General features: G+C 43.3%; 1 protein-coding gene across 1 annotated transcript; it reads left to right on the forward strand.

Moving 5' to 3' along the window:
• Positions 1 to 110: 110 nt before the first annotated feature.
• OVCH2 (ovochymase 2) lies at positions 111 to 16,092 on the forward strand. The gene is made up of 14 exons (XM_024756977.1): positions 111 to 198; positions 2,411 to 2,520; positions 4,374 to 4,465; positions 6,158 to 6,330; positions 6,682 to 6,777; positions 7,004 to 7,155; positions 7,796 to 7,985; positions 9,091 to 9,114; positions 10,795 to 10,885; positions 11,012 to 11,136; positions 11,907 to 12,047; positions 12,425 to 12,555; positions 15,284 to 15,377; positions 15,902 to 16,092. Exons 1-14 carry the CDS (start codon positions 111 to 113, stop codon positions 16,090 to 16,092), a joined length of 1,698 nt encoding a protein of 565 aa, XP_024612745.1.
• Positions 16,093 to 18,464: the final 2,372 nt, after the last annotated feature.

The following is an 18,464-nucleotide window of genomic DNA, read 5'->3' on the forward strand; positions in this document are numbered from 1 at the left end:
TTAATGAGTAACTTTGTTTTAAGTTGGTATATTGCTGCTCTCACAAGGCTTTCTGTTTTGGTTCTCTTTAGTCTCTCTAAAATTCCAGGGGAAAACTCTTGAGTTTCAAAATGCATATGAGCAAGAATAAGCTCATTTTACTGCTTGGAATGATCTGTTTGGAACAGAGTAAATCTGCAACTCGCTCTCTCCCCAAAGGTAAGTTCCAAATGATCTCTGTAACTACCTTTATCTGAAGAAATAAACTTTGCTGGCAGTGGCTCTCACAGTTCCACTCCATATTCCTTTGGGAGAACAGGAGAGACAAATATATTTTGGAGATCTAATTAGTTTTCATGTAATTAATTTGGATTGCTCTCCTGCAATCATCATATTAAACTGAATAGAACATTAATGGAATACAACTTGGACAAGTTGCACTGATCTGGAGAAAACTGGAATTGTTCACTTATTTGGACACATTCCACAATCCCATCTCCTTTCATGTAGCAAATTCTGGAAATCAGCATAAATTTGGAAGCATTTGTAATCTTTTAAAAAATTATATTGCTGGGAAATATGAAGCATGTTTCCTGTAGTCTATTATTTATATATATATAAATGGTCTTTTTTTCCTCAAGTAACATAATCTGAGAACAGTTCTTGGCAGGCTTCTTCACAGTCAGATTTGTACCAGCCTCAAGAATTATCATGTTTTCTATCTTTGCTTCAATTAGTTCAGGAAATACTAAATTTTGTGTCTAAGGTATTTATGATTCAGTCAACAGAAACAGCTAGAAAATAAGCTTTGATTCAATATTATACCTGTATTGGGTTCAGAATCAAAAGACAGTGTTACATCCATGCTTTGTCATTAATTAGCTGTGTATCTCTTTGATTCTTCATTTTCCCATCAGTAATGTGGGGGTCATAGTGCTTGATTCACAGGCAGAGAATGGGGCTTAAATGAGAAGTTATTTGAAAGAGTTTTGTATATTTTAACATATTAATCTAAATAGCTATGCTTTCAAGGATATATTTTCCAGAAAAATCATTTGTTCTTCCTTCCAACTTTTTTTTTTTTTTTTTTTTTTTTTTTTTTTTTTTTTTAGGCAGGCGGACTCTCAACCACTGCGCCACCAGGGAAGCCCCTTCCAACATTTATAAGTGTCTACTGTATGCTAGGAATGTGCTAAACCTTGGAAATACAGAGGTGAATAAAACATAGGGTTTTTTTTTTTTCCTTAAGTACTTCATAGTACAATGAAGGAGACAAACAATTCACTATCATAATACTGCATGGCAGAAACTATAAGAGGGGAGAGGAACTACAGGGGAGAAACACTTAACACAGTTTGAGGAAATCAAGGAAGAGTTCTCAGTTGAAGTGATCTCCAAGCTGAAGAATAGGGATTAGAGAATTCAACTATGTAAAGAAGTGGGGTGATTATGAGACAGGGCATGCTAGGCCCTCCTAGAGAACATGCAGAAAAGAAGGACCTGCAGTAGGGACAGAACATGGACCATCCTTAAATTACCAGGCAGTCTTCAGCATCTTAATCTAGCCCATCTCTTAGCTGAAGAGTCAAAAACAAACAAAACAAAACAAAACAAAAAAAAACAGAACAAATATTGAGAATAAGTAAGTAAATGCAACTTTTTCAAGGATAAGATCTTTTCCACAGAAAGGAAAGAGTTCTTTCTCCCATTACCTAGCAACCCTTCTACCCTAACACCATTCCGGTGTGTGAATCAGGACACTGTCTTCCCTCTACTCCACTATCATTGAACAACGTGATACTTTCCACTCTTACAGCAAATTAAATCCACTGATCATGGTCAGTGGTGCCTGGCACACAGTCAAAGATCTCAGACTTAGTCTCTTTGGTCAAGCAGAGGAAAAGATGCAAACAAAATTACAGTCTAAGGCAGGCTATAGTATTACCCATTCAACCAATTAATTGAGCAACTTCTATGAATTGGGAACTGCACTAGATACTGTAGACACAGATATTTCAAGATTAAGTTCCTATTTCTGAGGAGCTCACAGTCTGGTGGGGTTGAAAGATAACCATAACAGCATGTGATAAATGTCACAGAAGCACAGAGTGCTGTGAGGAGCCTCTAAGGGGTCAGATGGCTCAGTATCAAAAGGGGACTGTATTTGCACTAACCCAGTGGATATCTACCTCTGAGGCCCTAGATCTTCATGTCAGAAAAGTAGATCTCTTCATGATATGCACGTCCTATGTGAGAAAGTGGAACAACCCTTGTACCGCAAATCACAGCAAATTCCACAAGTAACTTAAAGCCATTTTATAGTACTGCAACATGCTCCATGTCTTACAGTATTTCTTGCTCAGAAGACTTTCCTGTACCCCTCCGTCCTAAGAGATATCTAATCACTAAATTATTGTCTTTTTTCCCCCAGCTGCCACTTGTGGGCAGAGTCTGGTTAAGTCACGGCCTTTGAATGACCTTAACATTTTCAGTCGCATTGTTGGGGGAAGACAAGTGGAAAAGGGTTCCTACCCTTGGCAGGTGAGTCTCAGGGAACCTTCTCCTGTGGTTGGATTGTGAGCTGTCTCAGGATTGGATCTCTCAGAACCCATGCTGCTCATCAGTATGCTCTCTTCTGGCTTAGTTCATCACCAGAGATCTCATGAGTTAGTACAAGGATCCAAGACGCTCCTGATGTCCATCATTTGACTTCTAGAAAAGGTGTGTTCAGAATAGTTACAAGCGCTATTGGCTTGCTCCAAAATTTGGAAATGCCATCCCAAACTTTCAGTCCCTAATACAAAAACCCCACTTCAAATTTATAATTTAAAAAATAATTTTCTGATTCAATAAATATATTTAAAACATACTTATCTTGTTAAAGATGATGAGGGAAGGTGTAGCCATAGGTCTACTTTTATGTTTGGGATGTAAGATTCATACCTATACCATAGAACCCTTCAGGGAATAGTCAAGAGTACTGCCTCCGTAGTAGTTAGTGTCCTAAGAATTCCCTGTTCCTCCTATGCCATAGAATGCCTTTGTGCCTCTGCCTTAGCCTATGGCATTTATTGTCTTTGAAAGTCTCCCAATTTTCTTTACCCTGGGAGCCATGCTGTATTCTTGCCTCTTCATTTTGTAGGTAGAACAATAGCTCTTTATTTTTACTTCTCTTGAGTCAGTGAGTCATATTAACTTTTTTTTTTTTTTTTTGCGGTACGCGGGCCTCTCATTGCTGTGGCCTCTCCCGTTGCGGAGCACAGGCTCCGGACATGCAGGCTCAGCGGCCATGGCTCACGGGCCCAGCCGCTCCATGGCATGTGGGATCCTCCCAGACCGGGGCACGAACCCGTGTCCCCTGCATCGGCAGGCGGACTCTCAACCACTGTGCCACCAGGGAGGCCCCATATTAACTTTTAGATCAGTGGATATTTGGTAACGATTGGTTGACTGAGTCTGTGTTCAGTGAGATGATGGAATGGCTGAATCATAGTCATTTGATTAACTGATGAATTAATTACCTGGTTTGAAGAGTTGATTGATCAAATTCTTAGTTGGTCAGTTCGTTGGCCAGTCAATTCAGAAGTCCATATTCAAATCATAGTCAGGGATGACTCATTGACTTTTCCTTACTTGTGCTTTATTCTGTTCTTAGCCTTTTCTCTGTATTAATTTTGTTTTCAATTGCTCATTGAATAATTTTTGTTCAAAAAGGAGACAGTTCTAATAAATTGCTTCTTTTCTAATTTAAACAGTGGAATTAAAAGTATTTGCTTGTACCCTATAAGTCGTGTTGGAGTCAAGCCAAACATCATGAACAGGACAAGCCAAAGGTAGAAAATCTGTCGTAGAGACAGATTAAAAATAAGCTTGAAGCAGTTGTAGAGGTCACATAGTTAAAAACTATAAGACAGCTGTAAATCCAGACTCTTTCTCTAAGAGGCTCAGAGGAATTGGAACAGACTTTGGAAGACTTCCTTAGCCCTCACCTTGTCTTTATCCCAAACTTCTCCATCTGGTCTGTTCTGTATCTTATGCTTCTTTTTCTTTCTCTTCATTCACAGATATGATTCATATTGTTAGAGTAACAGATGGTAAACATTATCATGTAAATAAATAAATACCCACAATTTTTATTACCAACTTCCTAAGACCTTATAGCCAATCGTCTCAAGTTAACTACCTCTCCTGTGGGCCAGCAGTAGGAATATTCTGGTTCCAGCATTGCTCTTCTTTCTGAGCTATAGTGTGATTGGTTTACCACTTCACAGTCCATGATTTCTGGTATTTATGAGTAAGATATCTGGGTCTCTTTTTCAGAATATGCTCAATCTCCAGGTTTGGGGGGATCCCAGGGCATTAACTTACTCCTATTTAAGGTCTTTGCAATTCAGGTGTCTTTGAAACAAAGGCAGAAGCATGTCTGTGGTGGGACCATCATCTCTGCAGAGTGGGTGATCACGGCTGCTCACTGTGTTGCAAACAGGTATGGAAAGCCCAGCCCGTTGATGAAGGTCAGATTACCCTTCTTCTCCCTGGGAATCAGCAGCAATAACTCTATTAAAATATGGAATGGTGTGATGTATGCCTTAGGGGAGAACATGTTAATTGCATAATACAGATAGGGCTCAAGGTCATTGTCCGAGGGTACACAACTTGGTAGAAAACATTCATTCCTTATTTAAAATGGGCTAGAAGTTAATAAAGACTAATATCCAAGTGAGAAAAAAAGCATCCCAAAGATAGAGTTCTGAAAGTTCTCTCCTAGTTTTCTTAAATTTCAGTGAAAAAAAAAAGCATCCAGTTCATTATGCATCTTAATAAATGGATAAAAGAAAACAAAGGGAGGACAGTAAAACACGAAGAAGGCTCCTGTGTCTTCTTTCCTGTTGACCCTGCCTCTCTGAACTTCACTCTAACAATTTCCGTCTCTTATCCATTTTCTTGTATGCTCCAAATGTTCTACTGTTGCCAGTGCTCTTGAGATTCATAAAGCTGCAATGAAGATTATATATCCCCCTGTTTGCCCTCTTTCTCCACAAACATCTCCTGGATGTTTACTCAGTGCTGGACACTAGTGGGTATCAAAGATGCAAAGGTGACTAAGATATGATTCCTGCCCCCCGAGAGTTGATAGTCTAAAAAAGAGTCAACTGATAATTTCACTGCAATGTGGCAGGTGGTTAGGCTAGAGAGTTGCTATGTATTAGGTTTGGTATTTAATATAGCCAAGAGCCAGGGAAATATACCAAGAGAAAATGATGTCTTTTCCAATTTTGTATAAAATCATCTCTTCTAGATCCCCAGAGATGGCAAGCGCAAAGCTCTTAATCCACCTCAATGCATCCTATCAAGTTCCTTTCAGATAACTTTGCTGCGGGTAGAAGAGGAATAGAATGATGTTTCCTGTGTCATGCTAGATCTCTAAATTACAAACATAAAGGAAGTAGGGGAAGATCCCCACTTCCCATTGCTCTAATCAGTCCCAAAGCCCTGAGTGTGCATACCCTCTGGAACATCAGAGTTACGGTGCTACTACGTCTTTCATGGTATGCATTATGCATCAGATCTCTGACATTAAAGCAGCATACTTCATGGGAATCACCAGAAACTCCCAAAGGATCTCACCGATATTGAGGCCAGGCCAGCCATCTGGGGTAGCTGAATATAGCTTTAGACCACTGAATTATACTGTATATACACCCTTAGGCATTAAACAAATAACACTGCAAGGTATTCAATTTATCATATTATTGGCTCCATGTGAGGCCACTTTTTACTAGTCCCTCACTCACATTGGGAACCTCTACATTTGGAATCATTCTCACTTTCTCTGTTCATCAGCTTCACACCTACATTATCTATCCATGTCTTTTTTTTTTTTTTTTTGCGGTACGCGGGCCTTTCACTGTTGTGGCCTCTCCCGTTGTGGAGCACAGGCTCCGGACGCGCAGGCTCAGCGGCCATGGCTCATGGGTCCAGCTGCTCCGCGGCACGTGGGATCTTCCCGGACCGGGGCACGAACCCGTGTCCCCTGCATCGGCAGGCGGACTCTCAACCACTGCGCCACCAGGGAAGCCCCTATCCATGTCATTTTGAAGAAGTCATTTTGTCAACCACTGCAACTGTACGCAGAGGTTCAATGAAATCCATCCATTTTACTCTTTCTTCCTCATAGAAATATTGCATCAACTTTCAACGTTACTGCTGGAGAATATGACTTGAGCTATATAGAGCCAGGAGAGCAAACCCTCACCGTTGAAACCATCATCATACACCCAGATTTCTCTACCAAGAAACCAATGGATTATGATATTGCTCTTTTGAAGATGGCTGGAGCTTTCCATTTTGGTAAACATTTGAAGCTCACTCTGAATTGTCTACCCCATGTGCTCCAGAACTTCTGTTCCATAGCACATTCCCTACAGTATAAGTTATGTAGCATATGCCCAAGAATTCTGAATCATGTACTTTGAGATAGGAATTTGAGCTGGAGGCTCCCCTACCTGAAATCCTCTTGGCTTGTGGCTTTAGACATAGGATCATGTGGAGTCAGTCACTTTGTTTCACAAGTAACCCCTGGAGGTGCCAGACAGAGATATCACGAGTTCTTTGGGAACCACCCAGATGCCAGTTGGTGAGTGGCTTATGGTATCCTCTCCTCCGTGAATGAAACAAGCCCTGCCTTGCTCTTTTCTGCAGACCAGTCTGTGGGACCCATGTGTCTTCCAGAGCCAGGGGAACAATTTGAGCCTGGATTTATTTGTACAACCACAGGCTGGGGCCGCTTGAATGAAGGTAAGAACTCCTACGCTCGTATCAGAAGTTTCTGGTTGGTAATCAGAAAAGAGAATTTTTAATCTATTTTAAAAAGACAGTTGTGTAGACATTTTAAAAATAGAGACTATCACATTGTGCTTCGAAATTCAAATCTTTCCAAAAGACGCAGGCCTGAATGGGGCATCTTCAACGCAGAAAAGGTGAAAGAGTGCCTTGCTGGGGTTCTCATTTCTGTGTTTTCTAGGTGGCGTCGTCCCACAAGTCTTGCAGGAAGTGAACCTGCCCATTTTGACCCAGGATGAGTGTATTACAGCTCTGTTGACCTTACAGAAACCCATTAGTGGGCGGACCTTTCTCTGCGCAGGCTTCCCAGATGGAGGAAGAGATGCATGTCAGGTAGGCAGGAACGGTTGGGCTGACAGGTCCCAGGCAGGGCTTCCCTCAGCTTTGTCATCAGATGAGGGGCTGAAAGAAGGCTGTAGGCAAGCCTGGACTCGGGAAAGAAGGATCAGGACTGAAAAGGGAGGTCAAGTCAAAATAGAGGACAGTTTAAACAACGTGTTTTTAGCAGAGACTGTGCTTTCAGAGGAGATCTTCTGCTCTTTCCAAAAGACCAAATAATGGAGATGATGCCAACAATGAACTCGGGTACTCCGGCCCTGAAGGACAGGTGATGCTTTCCTACTTAGAGATTTCCAGTTTGTGTATAATGGGAGCTTTCTCTTTCCCTGCATCCTTCCTGCTGACCAAACTTGAGGTTGATTTGACTACTGGACAAGACTTTTCTGAGTCTGTAGGATGAGACAGGAGAAGGAAACAATCTGATATTTGACGAAAGCTTAGGATGGGGAAGAAGGAGGTGGACTTGGTAGGCTCCAGTGGTATTTGAGGATTGACTGTGAATTGTGCTGGCCTATTCTCCCAGGCCCCTGAGTCCAAAGTATTAGAAGTGAAGAGATTCATTAATCCTCATCTAGCGCCTTTGTGGGGCACAGACACTGACAATGACAGTAACAGCGATCTTTTCTCCCTACAGGGAGACTCAGGAGGCTCCCTCATGTGCCGGAATAAGAAAGGGACGTGGACTCTGGCTGGTGTGACTTCCTGGGGTTTGGGCTGTGGTCGAGGTTGGAGAAATAATCTGCAGAAAGCTGATCAAGGATCCCCTGGGGTCTTCACAGATCTTACTAAAGTGCTTCCCTGGATCCACAAACACATCCAAATTGGTAATCAAGCCAGAACATAAGGTCAAGAAGCTAGGGAAAGAGAGAGCATAGCAGAGTCTACACAAGTCAGGACCACTGAGCAGACAACCTCTGCTTCTGTTCTTAGTGTCTCGCATAAGGACTGTGGTATTTACTGAGTCTCAAACAAGGGTAAACTATGATGTGTGGTACAGTGTACAAATATTCAATGAAACGTGAATACATCCATCCTAGACTTTGTCAAGTTTGCCTTTAATTGAAACTGTCTCACTGCTTCTCAACTCTGCTAGCAAGATTCAGCAAGCTATATAGCATGGATCAGTGGTTATCAATGAGGGGAAATTTTGCCCCCCACGGGACAATGTCTGGAGACATTTTTGGTTGTCACAACAGGGGACAGGGGTGCCACTGGCATCTAGGGGGTGGGGGCTATGGATCCTGCTAAGCGTCCTGCAGTGCACGGGACAGCCCCCCCTCCCACAGCAAAGAATGATTTAGTCCCATATGTTAGTAATGTTGTGGTTGAGAAGGCCTGGCATAGAGCCAGGTACCATAAGTCTGAAAAGGCCAGGGTCTATAAACGTTCTTCTACCAGATTCACCAATGAGTTAATTGAAACTTCATTTTTGCCTCCAAATCCAACTTAATTGTTTTCTTAACTGGTGGCTTCCAGCCTAAAATAGGACTTCTATTCTTTCCCAAAGGGGTTAATTCAAATTAGTTCAGGAAGAACCTGGGTTTGTGTTCAAGTATATGGTACACTAGCAGGTTTCGGAGTCCTCCGTTCAACTTGTAGCTGTCCAGCAGTTGTGGGTGTGTTATTTCCATCTCTAGCCTCCCTTTTCATGAAAAATTAGAGGGGTAGACCAGATGACCTCTTCTTGCTTTGTGTAATCCCCAAGCTAAGCAGCCCACTTAATAAAGAGTGAAATCATCTTCTTAAAGCACAAAGGCCACTTTGCTGCTTTGTCAATTTATCCCTTCTGTTCTTTCCACAGATTATATTTTCATTAGTTGCAAATTGACTTAACAACCTCTGCACTTTTGAGCCAGGGAGATGCTAACTTCTTGAAATATTGTTCAGGATATCACAACCTCAAATTGCATCTTTCTTTTTCTTTCCCAGGGAAGCTGAGAAAGCACTCCAGAGGTGGGTATTTCCTGTAGCCTGTTCTTCCAGGAGCATGAATTAATCTCTAGGATTTCTGAATATCTGTTCCTTTATAATCAAAAGTCTTCCTCTGCAAGAGCTCTCCATAATCACTAGGTATAAAACCATCACTAGGAGCACCCACAGCCATTCATCCCCAGCCACCAGGAGCGCCTCATTCCCTCTGAGTTCACTTGTCAATCCAGAGCTCCAGTTCAATTCAGAAAACAGTTGGCAAATCCCAGATTTGGATCCAAGACACAAGGGAGGAGGTGGGACGTGGCAGATGTGGTCCGGAAGCTACACACCTTGTCCTGAAAGAATAGGGGACTCGCCCCCAGGGTTACATTGCAGGTCTGAAATGAATTCACTCTGTGACTTTGGGCAGGCTCCTTCCTACCTCTGAACCTGAGTTTCCTCATCCAAAAAGGAAAGAGTTTGGGCCAGGTGGTCTCAAACGCATCTTTAGCTCAAATCTTCAGTGGTTCTGTGAGTCTGTGGAGCTATCTCCAAAGAGCAAAGTGGAAAAAGAGTACCCTGAGAGCTCAGAGGAGTGAGTGGCTGCTTCTAGCTGGGGGAAAAAAAAAAGACAACGGAGGCTTTGGAGCACAGACATCTTTTAAGCTTAACATTAAAGAAAAAAGGATGAGTAGGATTTTGTCAGGTGGAAATGGGATATAGGTAAGGAAAAATACTCCAGCTCAAGGAGTCATCCTTATCAGAAGATGGATACTAAAATATGGAGATATGAAAATTTAGGATGTAATAGAGACCCAGTAAGTCAATCAGTTGAAGTGTAGGCTATGTGATGAGTTTTTATGAGGGAGAAGATTAAACGGGTAACCTGAGAACAAAATATGGAAACTTTGAACACCACTCAAGAAAATTTTGACTTTATTGAGTAATAGGAAGCTAATTAGATAAACGGATTAGAGCTATACTTTAGTGCTATGAGAACGGCACATAGGGGATAAATTGGAGAGGAAAATACCGATAATTCAAGGTGGACTTATGAGATTATGCATTAGTTCAAGAGACAAGAATATAATGCTTGAACGAGGGCAATGGCCAGAGAATGAAAAGGAGGCATAGAAACAGGATGAATTAGGCCAGGATAGTCACTAAGGTTACGAGCGGTGAGGGAGGGAAGGAATGAAGGATGACACCAAAGTTCTGAGCATGGAAAGCTAAGAAAAGGGCACATAAGCTAATCAAATCAGAAGTGGAAGCAGTTTTGCAGACTGAGAGGAAGTCCCTTTGTAGCATGTTAAGTTTCAGGGGAGATATCTAGGAGATGGTTGAAAAATCAAGTTCAGGTAGAGATAACAGTTGAAACTGATGGTGTGAATGAAGTGGATCAGAGGGCTCGTGTAGAGAGAAATGAAAAATAAGAATAGAAAATAGGGAATACCTGCATCTATAGAGTGGAATTATGGGGTCAAAGAAAGAAGAGTAAAGAAGAAGAAATCATAGAATCTCAAGGTTAGGCAGGATCTACAAGAAACGAAAAATAAGGCATCATCGAAGCCAAGATAGCAAAAGATTTCATGTTTCCACGAAAGGAAGCGTGTGTAAAGAAGAACCAGGAGGCTGCAGTGTCTGTACTGGTTCTGGAGGGAAAGGGCTCTTGTGGCTATAGCCATCACGGTTAGCGCTGATTCGCGTGGCTTTCCCTCCCAGCCGCATGCAGTGAGCAGGACCGTGTGATCAGAGCATCAGAAGGGGAGCTGCACTTCCCAGAAAGCCCCTTCCTGTATTATGAGAGCAAGCAGTGAGTAGCCCCCGCTGCCTCCCCTGCCCTTGACTCCCACCTCCAGTTTGACTCTGCCCCACTCATTGGACTGTGACAGTCGCTTTCCATCTAGAAATAATACCCTCTCAATGTATCTACCTTCAGACTGTGTGTCTGGACCCTGTTTGTACCAGAGGGAATGCACGTGCTCCTCAATTTTTCCCACTTCGACGCAGAGTCTTGTCACCACAATTACCTGTCAATATATTCTTTAGAAGACACACTTATTGGTGAGTGGATTTTCACATTGTCAAATGGACACTAGTGCTAGGAGGACTTAATGGGGCCTGGTTACAATATGTCTGGCCCTGGGGCATCTATAAGTACCACACTTCCTGTCTCCAATTTTGAGACTTAGAATTGACAGTGGAAAGGAACAAAATCTGAGCCTGTGTGAGGGCTGTAAGGGCCACAGTACAATTCACTTACAGCATCTGCTGCCCATGGAAACAGGCTTCCTAGACTCATTTGCCAGACCTGGAGCCCATCAGGAGTAAAATGTAGACACATAGCAGTGCCTCTTGGGGCCTCCCGGGCAGAATGCTGCTCTCCTAAGCATGAAAATGACCTTTACCTGCCTCGTCCAGTTCAGAAGGAAGGTACCAACAGATAGCCACAAGGAGGAGATAAAGGTTACTTATACAAGAAACAGAAATGGAGGAGTGTTTCTGTGGTTCTAAACTGCAGGTGATTTTGCCCACCCCCTCCCTCCCCCAGGAGACACTTAGCAATGTCTTAGAAGCATTTTTGGTTATCACAACGAGAGGGAATGTTACTGGCATCCAGTGGGTAGAGGCCAGGATTGCTGCAAAACATCCTACAATGTGCAGGACAGCCTGAACACCAAGAACGTTCCAGTTCAAAATGTCCGTAGTGCTGAGGTTGAGAAACCCTGACTTAGACAAGCCTGCACTATCACGAAAGTTCAGTTCCCCATAAGTCTTTTCATGGGTGCTGTTTTCTAGGCTCTGAACCAAAACTCTTCATTCTTATGTTGCAGGGAAGTTCTGTGGAAACAGCCTGGCTTCATCGGTTCTTGTTGGCTCCAATGCTATAAGGCTGAGGTTCATCTCTGATGCCACAGATTATGCTGTTGAGTTTAATCTCACGTATAAAGCTCTTAAACCAAACTACCTTCCTGGTAAAACCGTTTGCTTTTATCACACACTATGCATTCCTTTTGCAGAAATTGAGGACCCATAGGAATGAGATGAGGGGTAGGGAGCCCCCCACCCAAGGCCCACTGAGCTCCATAGCAGAGAGGAGCTCAAGGCAAGTGAGATGCAGGGTGCAGGGGCTCCTTCTGCAGTCCTGCTAAAGCGTGTTTGTTGCCTACCCAAGTGAGCTGAGAGGGCCTGATGAGTTCTCGAGAACCAGAGCGCAGACCTCCCCCTTCTTGATGGCTCTGCCTTAAGAGTCAGTTCAGACATCACTTGTGGGAGACACAAGGGGGAAAACAAAGACGATCCCTCTGTGCGCGGTGATGCCATTGTTTGGACGTTCTCCCTTGTGTTGCAGAGTCAGGCTGCAGCTCCTTAACTATCCTTTTTGAAGAAGGCCTCATACAGAGTCTTCACTATCCTGAAGACTACAGCAACATGGCCAGCTGCAACTGGGTTTTTCAAGCCCCCAAACATCACCTCGTTAAGGTACCGACCCTGGTTACCCTTACTTTGCTGAGGATCTCCAGAGAATCGCTCACATAAACACCATGAGGACAGACGTTTTATCTGATGTATCTGCTGCTCTATCCCTAGTACCTAGAACCTAGCACCTGGCACACAAGTTTCTTGATAAATATTATTGATACTGGTTGACTAACAGACTAGCCTATTCTCTACTGTAACTACCCACACTTACCGCTAGGTGGCAACTGTGTGCTTTACATTTTGTTGAAATGTGGCCTTAATCTTTGTACCAGGTAACTTGTTTCATCAGTGTCTAGTCCTTTCTAGAAACAAGCATTTCTTCCTTATTAATTAAACTGCTAACAAAACAGTTTGTGGAGAGTGGATAACAAAAGTGCAGTGCAGAACAGTTTCAGGGACTGGCATAAGGTATAGCAGGAGGAGTGGTGGAAGGCGAGGCTGAGATGGAAGTATGGAGGGCTTTGAATGTCAGGATACAGAGTGTATTCAGCCTTTGATTCGTGGTGTTTGTGACCATTTGTGTGTTTGTTCAGTTAACACTAGTGGGCCATCTGCAGAAATGCCTTCAGGTAGATGACACTGCAGTCAGGGTGAGGTTGGAATTAGGCATTATTTAGAAGTCTTTCTCTTAAAATAATAATTGAAAGCAAGAGAGTATATGGAGACAAAGTAAACTATAAAATATCGGGTAAGGAGTAAGGGTGAACAAGACCTCAAAGTTCTTGTATATTTAAGAGTCCAAAAGAGATCTGAGACCCAGGAATAGAACCAAATTGGTGCAGTGTTAATGACAGTCCAGAGAATGAAGCCTTTAATTCAAAACACAAAACAAAACAAACAAACAAACAAAAAGGTATGGCCAATAGGTTGGATTTCCCACAGCAAGTTAGAGTTTAAAGAGAAAGAGGAGCACCTCCCTCCCTCCCTCCATTCCTTCCATTCTCTCTCTCTTTCTTGATAGATCTTGATCTCCTTCCTTCTTTCTCTCTTCCTTCTGCAGAGAAACCATCGTACAGCTCTGAAACCTTTTGTTCTATTCAAATGTGCTTTTAAATGTTAACAAAGTAAAAAGACAAAAGTTTTTTAAAAAATAAAGAGAGGGAGGACTAAGCACCCGTTATACAGTCCCCACCTCATCCCCCAATAAAAAGGTAGAAGAGTTGGGATGGACAATTGAACAGTAGAGAGGAGGTGGGGGAGGTGTCATCTGAAAGGTCAGGTGAAATCAGATGTTAGGTGCAGAAACAAGATCACACAGGAGAAGGAGACACGGAGTAAGTGAGACAAGTGTAGCTGTTGTCTTTCTAAAAGTTTCTGAAACCCAAACAGAGTCAAGGCAGACCGTTCAGGATGAAGCAGGATTAAGGGAAACTGTGTTACTGACAGAGGAGAAAAATCTTAAGTATGAGCGTACGCCTGGAAGGAGGAAGAAGACAAAATTTAGTTGAAAATCCGAACATATCAGAGCTAGAAGTGATTCAAAAGCATCTATGCAATAAAATACCCTGAGTGCTGTGCATCCGTGAAAAGATGCACTCACACTCGGCCAGTGACAGCACCATCCTGCAGGACCCATCCGGGACGGTCATTTGTAAGTTGGTAGGACAAGTCGTAACTATGTGCACACCATTTGACTCGAAGAGAAAAGGGTCTTTTTAAAATTATTATTATTATTCATAAATTTTATTTCTCTACAAGTTACATTTACCAACTTCAAACATTTTAAATTCTAAATTTTAAATATTATTGATATTAAAGGAACAGGTATATCTGACTTTTAGAAATATTTTAAGTTTTCTTGTAAGTTATTTATTATAGGCATTCTAGATCCCCTGTGATGGAAATTTCTGGTTTAAAAAACATTTATGGGGGCTTCCCTGGTGACGCAGTGGTTGAGAGTCTGCGTGCCGATGCAGGGGACACGGGTTCGTGCCCCGGTCCAGGAAGATCCCACATGCCGCAGAGCGGCTGGGCCCGGGAGCCATGGCCGCTGCGCCTGCGCGTCCGGAGCCTGTGCTCCGCAACGGGAGAGGCCACAACAGTGAGAGGCCCGCATACCACAAAAAAACAACAACAAACAAACAAACAAAAAGATGTATGTAATTTTCCTCCTTTTCTTAAAACCCTTTCCATAAGACACAATGGCCAGAGTAACCAAAAAGGGTCTATTTCCAGAAAGTATCCCAGTAAGGGTTTAAGAAATGTTTGAACGGATCCTGTTTCTGACACGTCTCCTTCTCCCCATGTCTCGTTCACCATGAATCATCCTTTCCCTCCACTTCTGTCCTAGCCACGCAGGCCTGTGTCTTTTGCCAAGTGCTCGGGCTCCATTGAATCCGCGTCATTTGTGCATAAAATATCTAAGCTGCTACCTCATCATTTCTGTCTCCCACTGCTCCTCTCAATTAGGGCTATCAGATTGCTCAAATGTTGTTCTTTGCTGTTTCTTTGCTCCTCCACGGAGGGAACTGGGGAGCTCAAATATTTGCACATTTCCCCACCCTTCTATTCAGCCTGTAATTGGGTGCTTAGATGTTTCAGAGGGTTTGGGAGCCTGTGGTTTAGCATCATTTCCTAAGTCATATAACCCACTCATGAATGCCCCGTTACATTTCTCATCTAAGGTCATGCTGTAGAGCAAGTTGAACAATCCAAACTCCTCTCCTTGATCAAAATGAGGTAATGCATTCATATTGTTTACTCTGGATGTAACATGGAGTCTTCTCAGCTTTCCTTTCAGAACCTGGAAGTAGAAGAAAGTGGAGATTGCACTTCCGACTATGTGAGCCTGCACAGGGCTGTAGAAAGGAAGAAAGAAGTAGGTTTGTGTTCCCTGGGAGCCTCGGCTTCCCTGGTTTGCATTTGGACCCAGTCCTTCTTGGGACTCCTTTTAGGGAATGTGGCTCAGTGTTCCTTCATTCCCCTGCACCATCTCCATCACGTCCTATGCTCCCACCACCTCTCCTCCTTCTCCACCATCGGGGCGGGAAGAGCTTCAAGGAGAATGGAGGAAGAACAATTTGATCAGAAAATGCGGAAGGCTCACAATGAACTAGGGGTCAGAGGGGAAAGTGACACTGAAATAAGCCCTGTGGCTGGAACAACTTCCCTTAGTGGCATTCCCAGTGGGAGTGTTTGGGAGATAAACAGAATTGAAATGTTGGTGGGGTTAAATACACAGTACAAAGGAGCACTCTGCCTTTCTATTTTGGAAATGAATTGTGACATACACTGGAAAGGTTTATTTCTTAACAGTTACCTGAAGGACAATTGTTTTCTTCTATCCAATGCCGCGTCTGTTTGCTGGGCCCTTGACCACGTCATGCCGGGGCTGGGCTTGAACCAGCTCGACTGTGTGGCTTTGTTGTCCCCACCCCTGTGGTGAGCATCTCCAGGGTGATGTCCGTCAGCTTCCAGTCCGATGAAAACATGACCTTCAGAGGCTTCCAGGCTACAGCCTCCTTCGTTCCTAAAACAGGTAAGAAGATTGAGGCACCAACTCCTCAGGTCTCAAGTCTCATCCTCCTGCTCTGGTAAAAAGGGCAGCATTTAGAGACCAGCACGGATATAATCAACTCGTGATTCACTGAATCTGTGAACCCTGAACCACTGCTCCTGGGGAAATTCAGAGTTAGGGGCCTCTCAGCCTCTGCGTTTATGTGGGTTTCTGTTTCAAGTCACCTTATTTAATATACATTGCTGATTCATTAACACCGAACTCATGGTCAATACCACTATAACTCACGCCTGAACAAAGCTTATCCATCACGTGTATTTTCTCTGTAAGGCACAACCCAGACTTTTTGCCCTTAGGAACACTAGATGGCACTTCAGCACTATGTTTAGGGCCATTGCGAACAGCAAAATCACCAACACAAAGCGCAAAAATGTAAAAAGCAAAACAAAAAGTGGCGCTAACAGACCACAGGAAGGACGCTTGTTTATAGTATGAGAGCTGAAACAAGAGGCAGAGTGTGGCCTCACTAGACCTCAGCCAGGACATGTGATCAAGTGACTCAAATTTTCCACTGCTCTGCATATGTCCATGAATGCCCGTGAAAGCACCATGAGTATTGGTTTTGAGTTAACAAATGTTAGCGAGTAGGTGAATTCAAAAATACAGAATCCGTGAAGAATGAAGATCAGCTGTATGTCTGCATCTTGGCCTGTCCTTACTAGAAGTGTGATCTAAGTGTCATCTAGGATTCATCCTCCTCAGTCTTACAACGGGAGAATAATACATGCCTGGTAAAGATGTAGTGAGGCTTAAATCAGATGATGTGTATCTGGCCACAAGCAAGTGTGTGTGTGACACACAAGAGAGGCTCAGAAATGTGAAATATCTTCACCAACCCCCAGTCCCTAGACACGTGAAGGCACAGCTTCCTTCCAAGCTCTCACACCCCATGAGCACTCTGTCCAAATCCTACAAAGCCAGTTATTGGCTTCTCAAGTTGTTCATTCTTATTGGGCGGTAAACAGCTGCTTATGGGAAAGCCAGGTTATAGTTAAAATACTCCCCTTTCCAGTTCAAATACCCATAGAGTCTAACTGACTGAGATGTTCCAGAATTCTAACAATAATAATTTTCTGATAAGTCCCAAACATTGGCCTTGTTTGTGTGAACTGAGCAGTTGTATTATGCTTATACCCAGATTTTACCATCTCCGGATTAGGGAATGAGTCAGTGTTTCTGGAGACCCGGGATGTGCTAGCTGAAGAATCCAGTGCTTCTGGTAAGCTGTTTGGAGAATGTCACTGCCAGAAGTATACAGATTTTACTACTCTCGGTTCAACCAAGAACCCCAAAAACATATATTGGCGTTTTAACCTCCAGTACCTAAGGTCACATTCTGTGACCTTTTTTGGAGAGAGGGTGTTTACAAAGGCAAGCAAGTTAAAATGCTGTCATTAGTGTGGGCCCTAATCCAGTATGACTGGTGTCCTCATAAAAGGGGAAATTTGGAGAGAGACACGCACACACGGAGAACATCATACGGACACGAAGGCAGAGATGGGAGTGATACATCATGTATGAACCAAAGAATGCTAAAGATTGCCAGCAAACCACCAGAAGCTAGAGGAGAGGCATGGAGTGGATTCTCCATCACCACCCTCAGGAGGGATCGACCTGCCCAACACCTTGATCCTGGACCTCGAGGCTCCAGAACTGTGACACAATACATTTTTGTCTTCTAAGCCACCCTGTTTGTGATATTTTGTTACAGCCTGCCTAGCAAGCTAATACACCAGGAATTGGCTTACACGACTGTGGGAGCTGACTAAGCAGGTCAGTCCATAAGGCAAGCAGGCAGAAAGGGAAGGTCACAGGACCCTGGAATTCCACAGGCATGGGCTGAGGCCATTCTCCACAAGCAGAATTTCTTCTCTCTCTGGGGGAAGCTTCCACACTGCTTTCAAGGCCTTTCCAACTAATGACATCAGGCCCACCCAGATGATCCAGAATGATCTTCCTTACCTAAAGTCAGTGATGAGGGACTTTCATTACATCTGCAAAATCCCTTCATAGCAACATCTAGACTAACGTTTGATTGAATAACCGGGGGCTGTAACCTGGCCAAGTTGCCGCATCACAAAAGCCATCACATAGAGCTGGAAGGGATGTGGTCACTGTCCCTTTTGCTCAAAGCAACCCCGAAATATTTTCAGTCACAGAATCAAAATTCCCATCTTGAGTGATTCATTCAGTAGGGATGGCTAAATAGTGTGCCAGATTGTGGTCTCACAAGAGCCATCCGCTGGAAAAGAAGTGAGTGAACCGCTGTGTCTTCACATTGGTGAGCATTGTCTTCACATTGGTGAGCATTGAGGAGCGCTGGGCTTTCTCTTTTCCTTGTTTCCTCTGTGACATCCACTGACAAGGAAGCTTTCAGAGTTTGCCATTTTGA

The sequence above is a fragment of the Neophocaena asiaeorientalis genome, unplaced genomic scaffold (assembly GCF_003031525.2).
Source record: "Neophocaena asiaeorientalis asiaeorientalis breed wild unplaced genomic scaffold, Neophocaena_asiaeorientalis_V1.1 scaffold504, whole genome shotgun sequence".
Classification (NCBI taxonomy): Eukaryota; Metazoa; Chordata; class Mammalia; order Artiodactyla; family Phocoenidae; genus Neophocaena; species Neophocaena asiaeorientalis.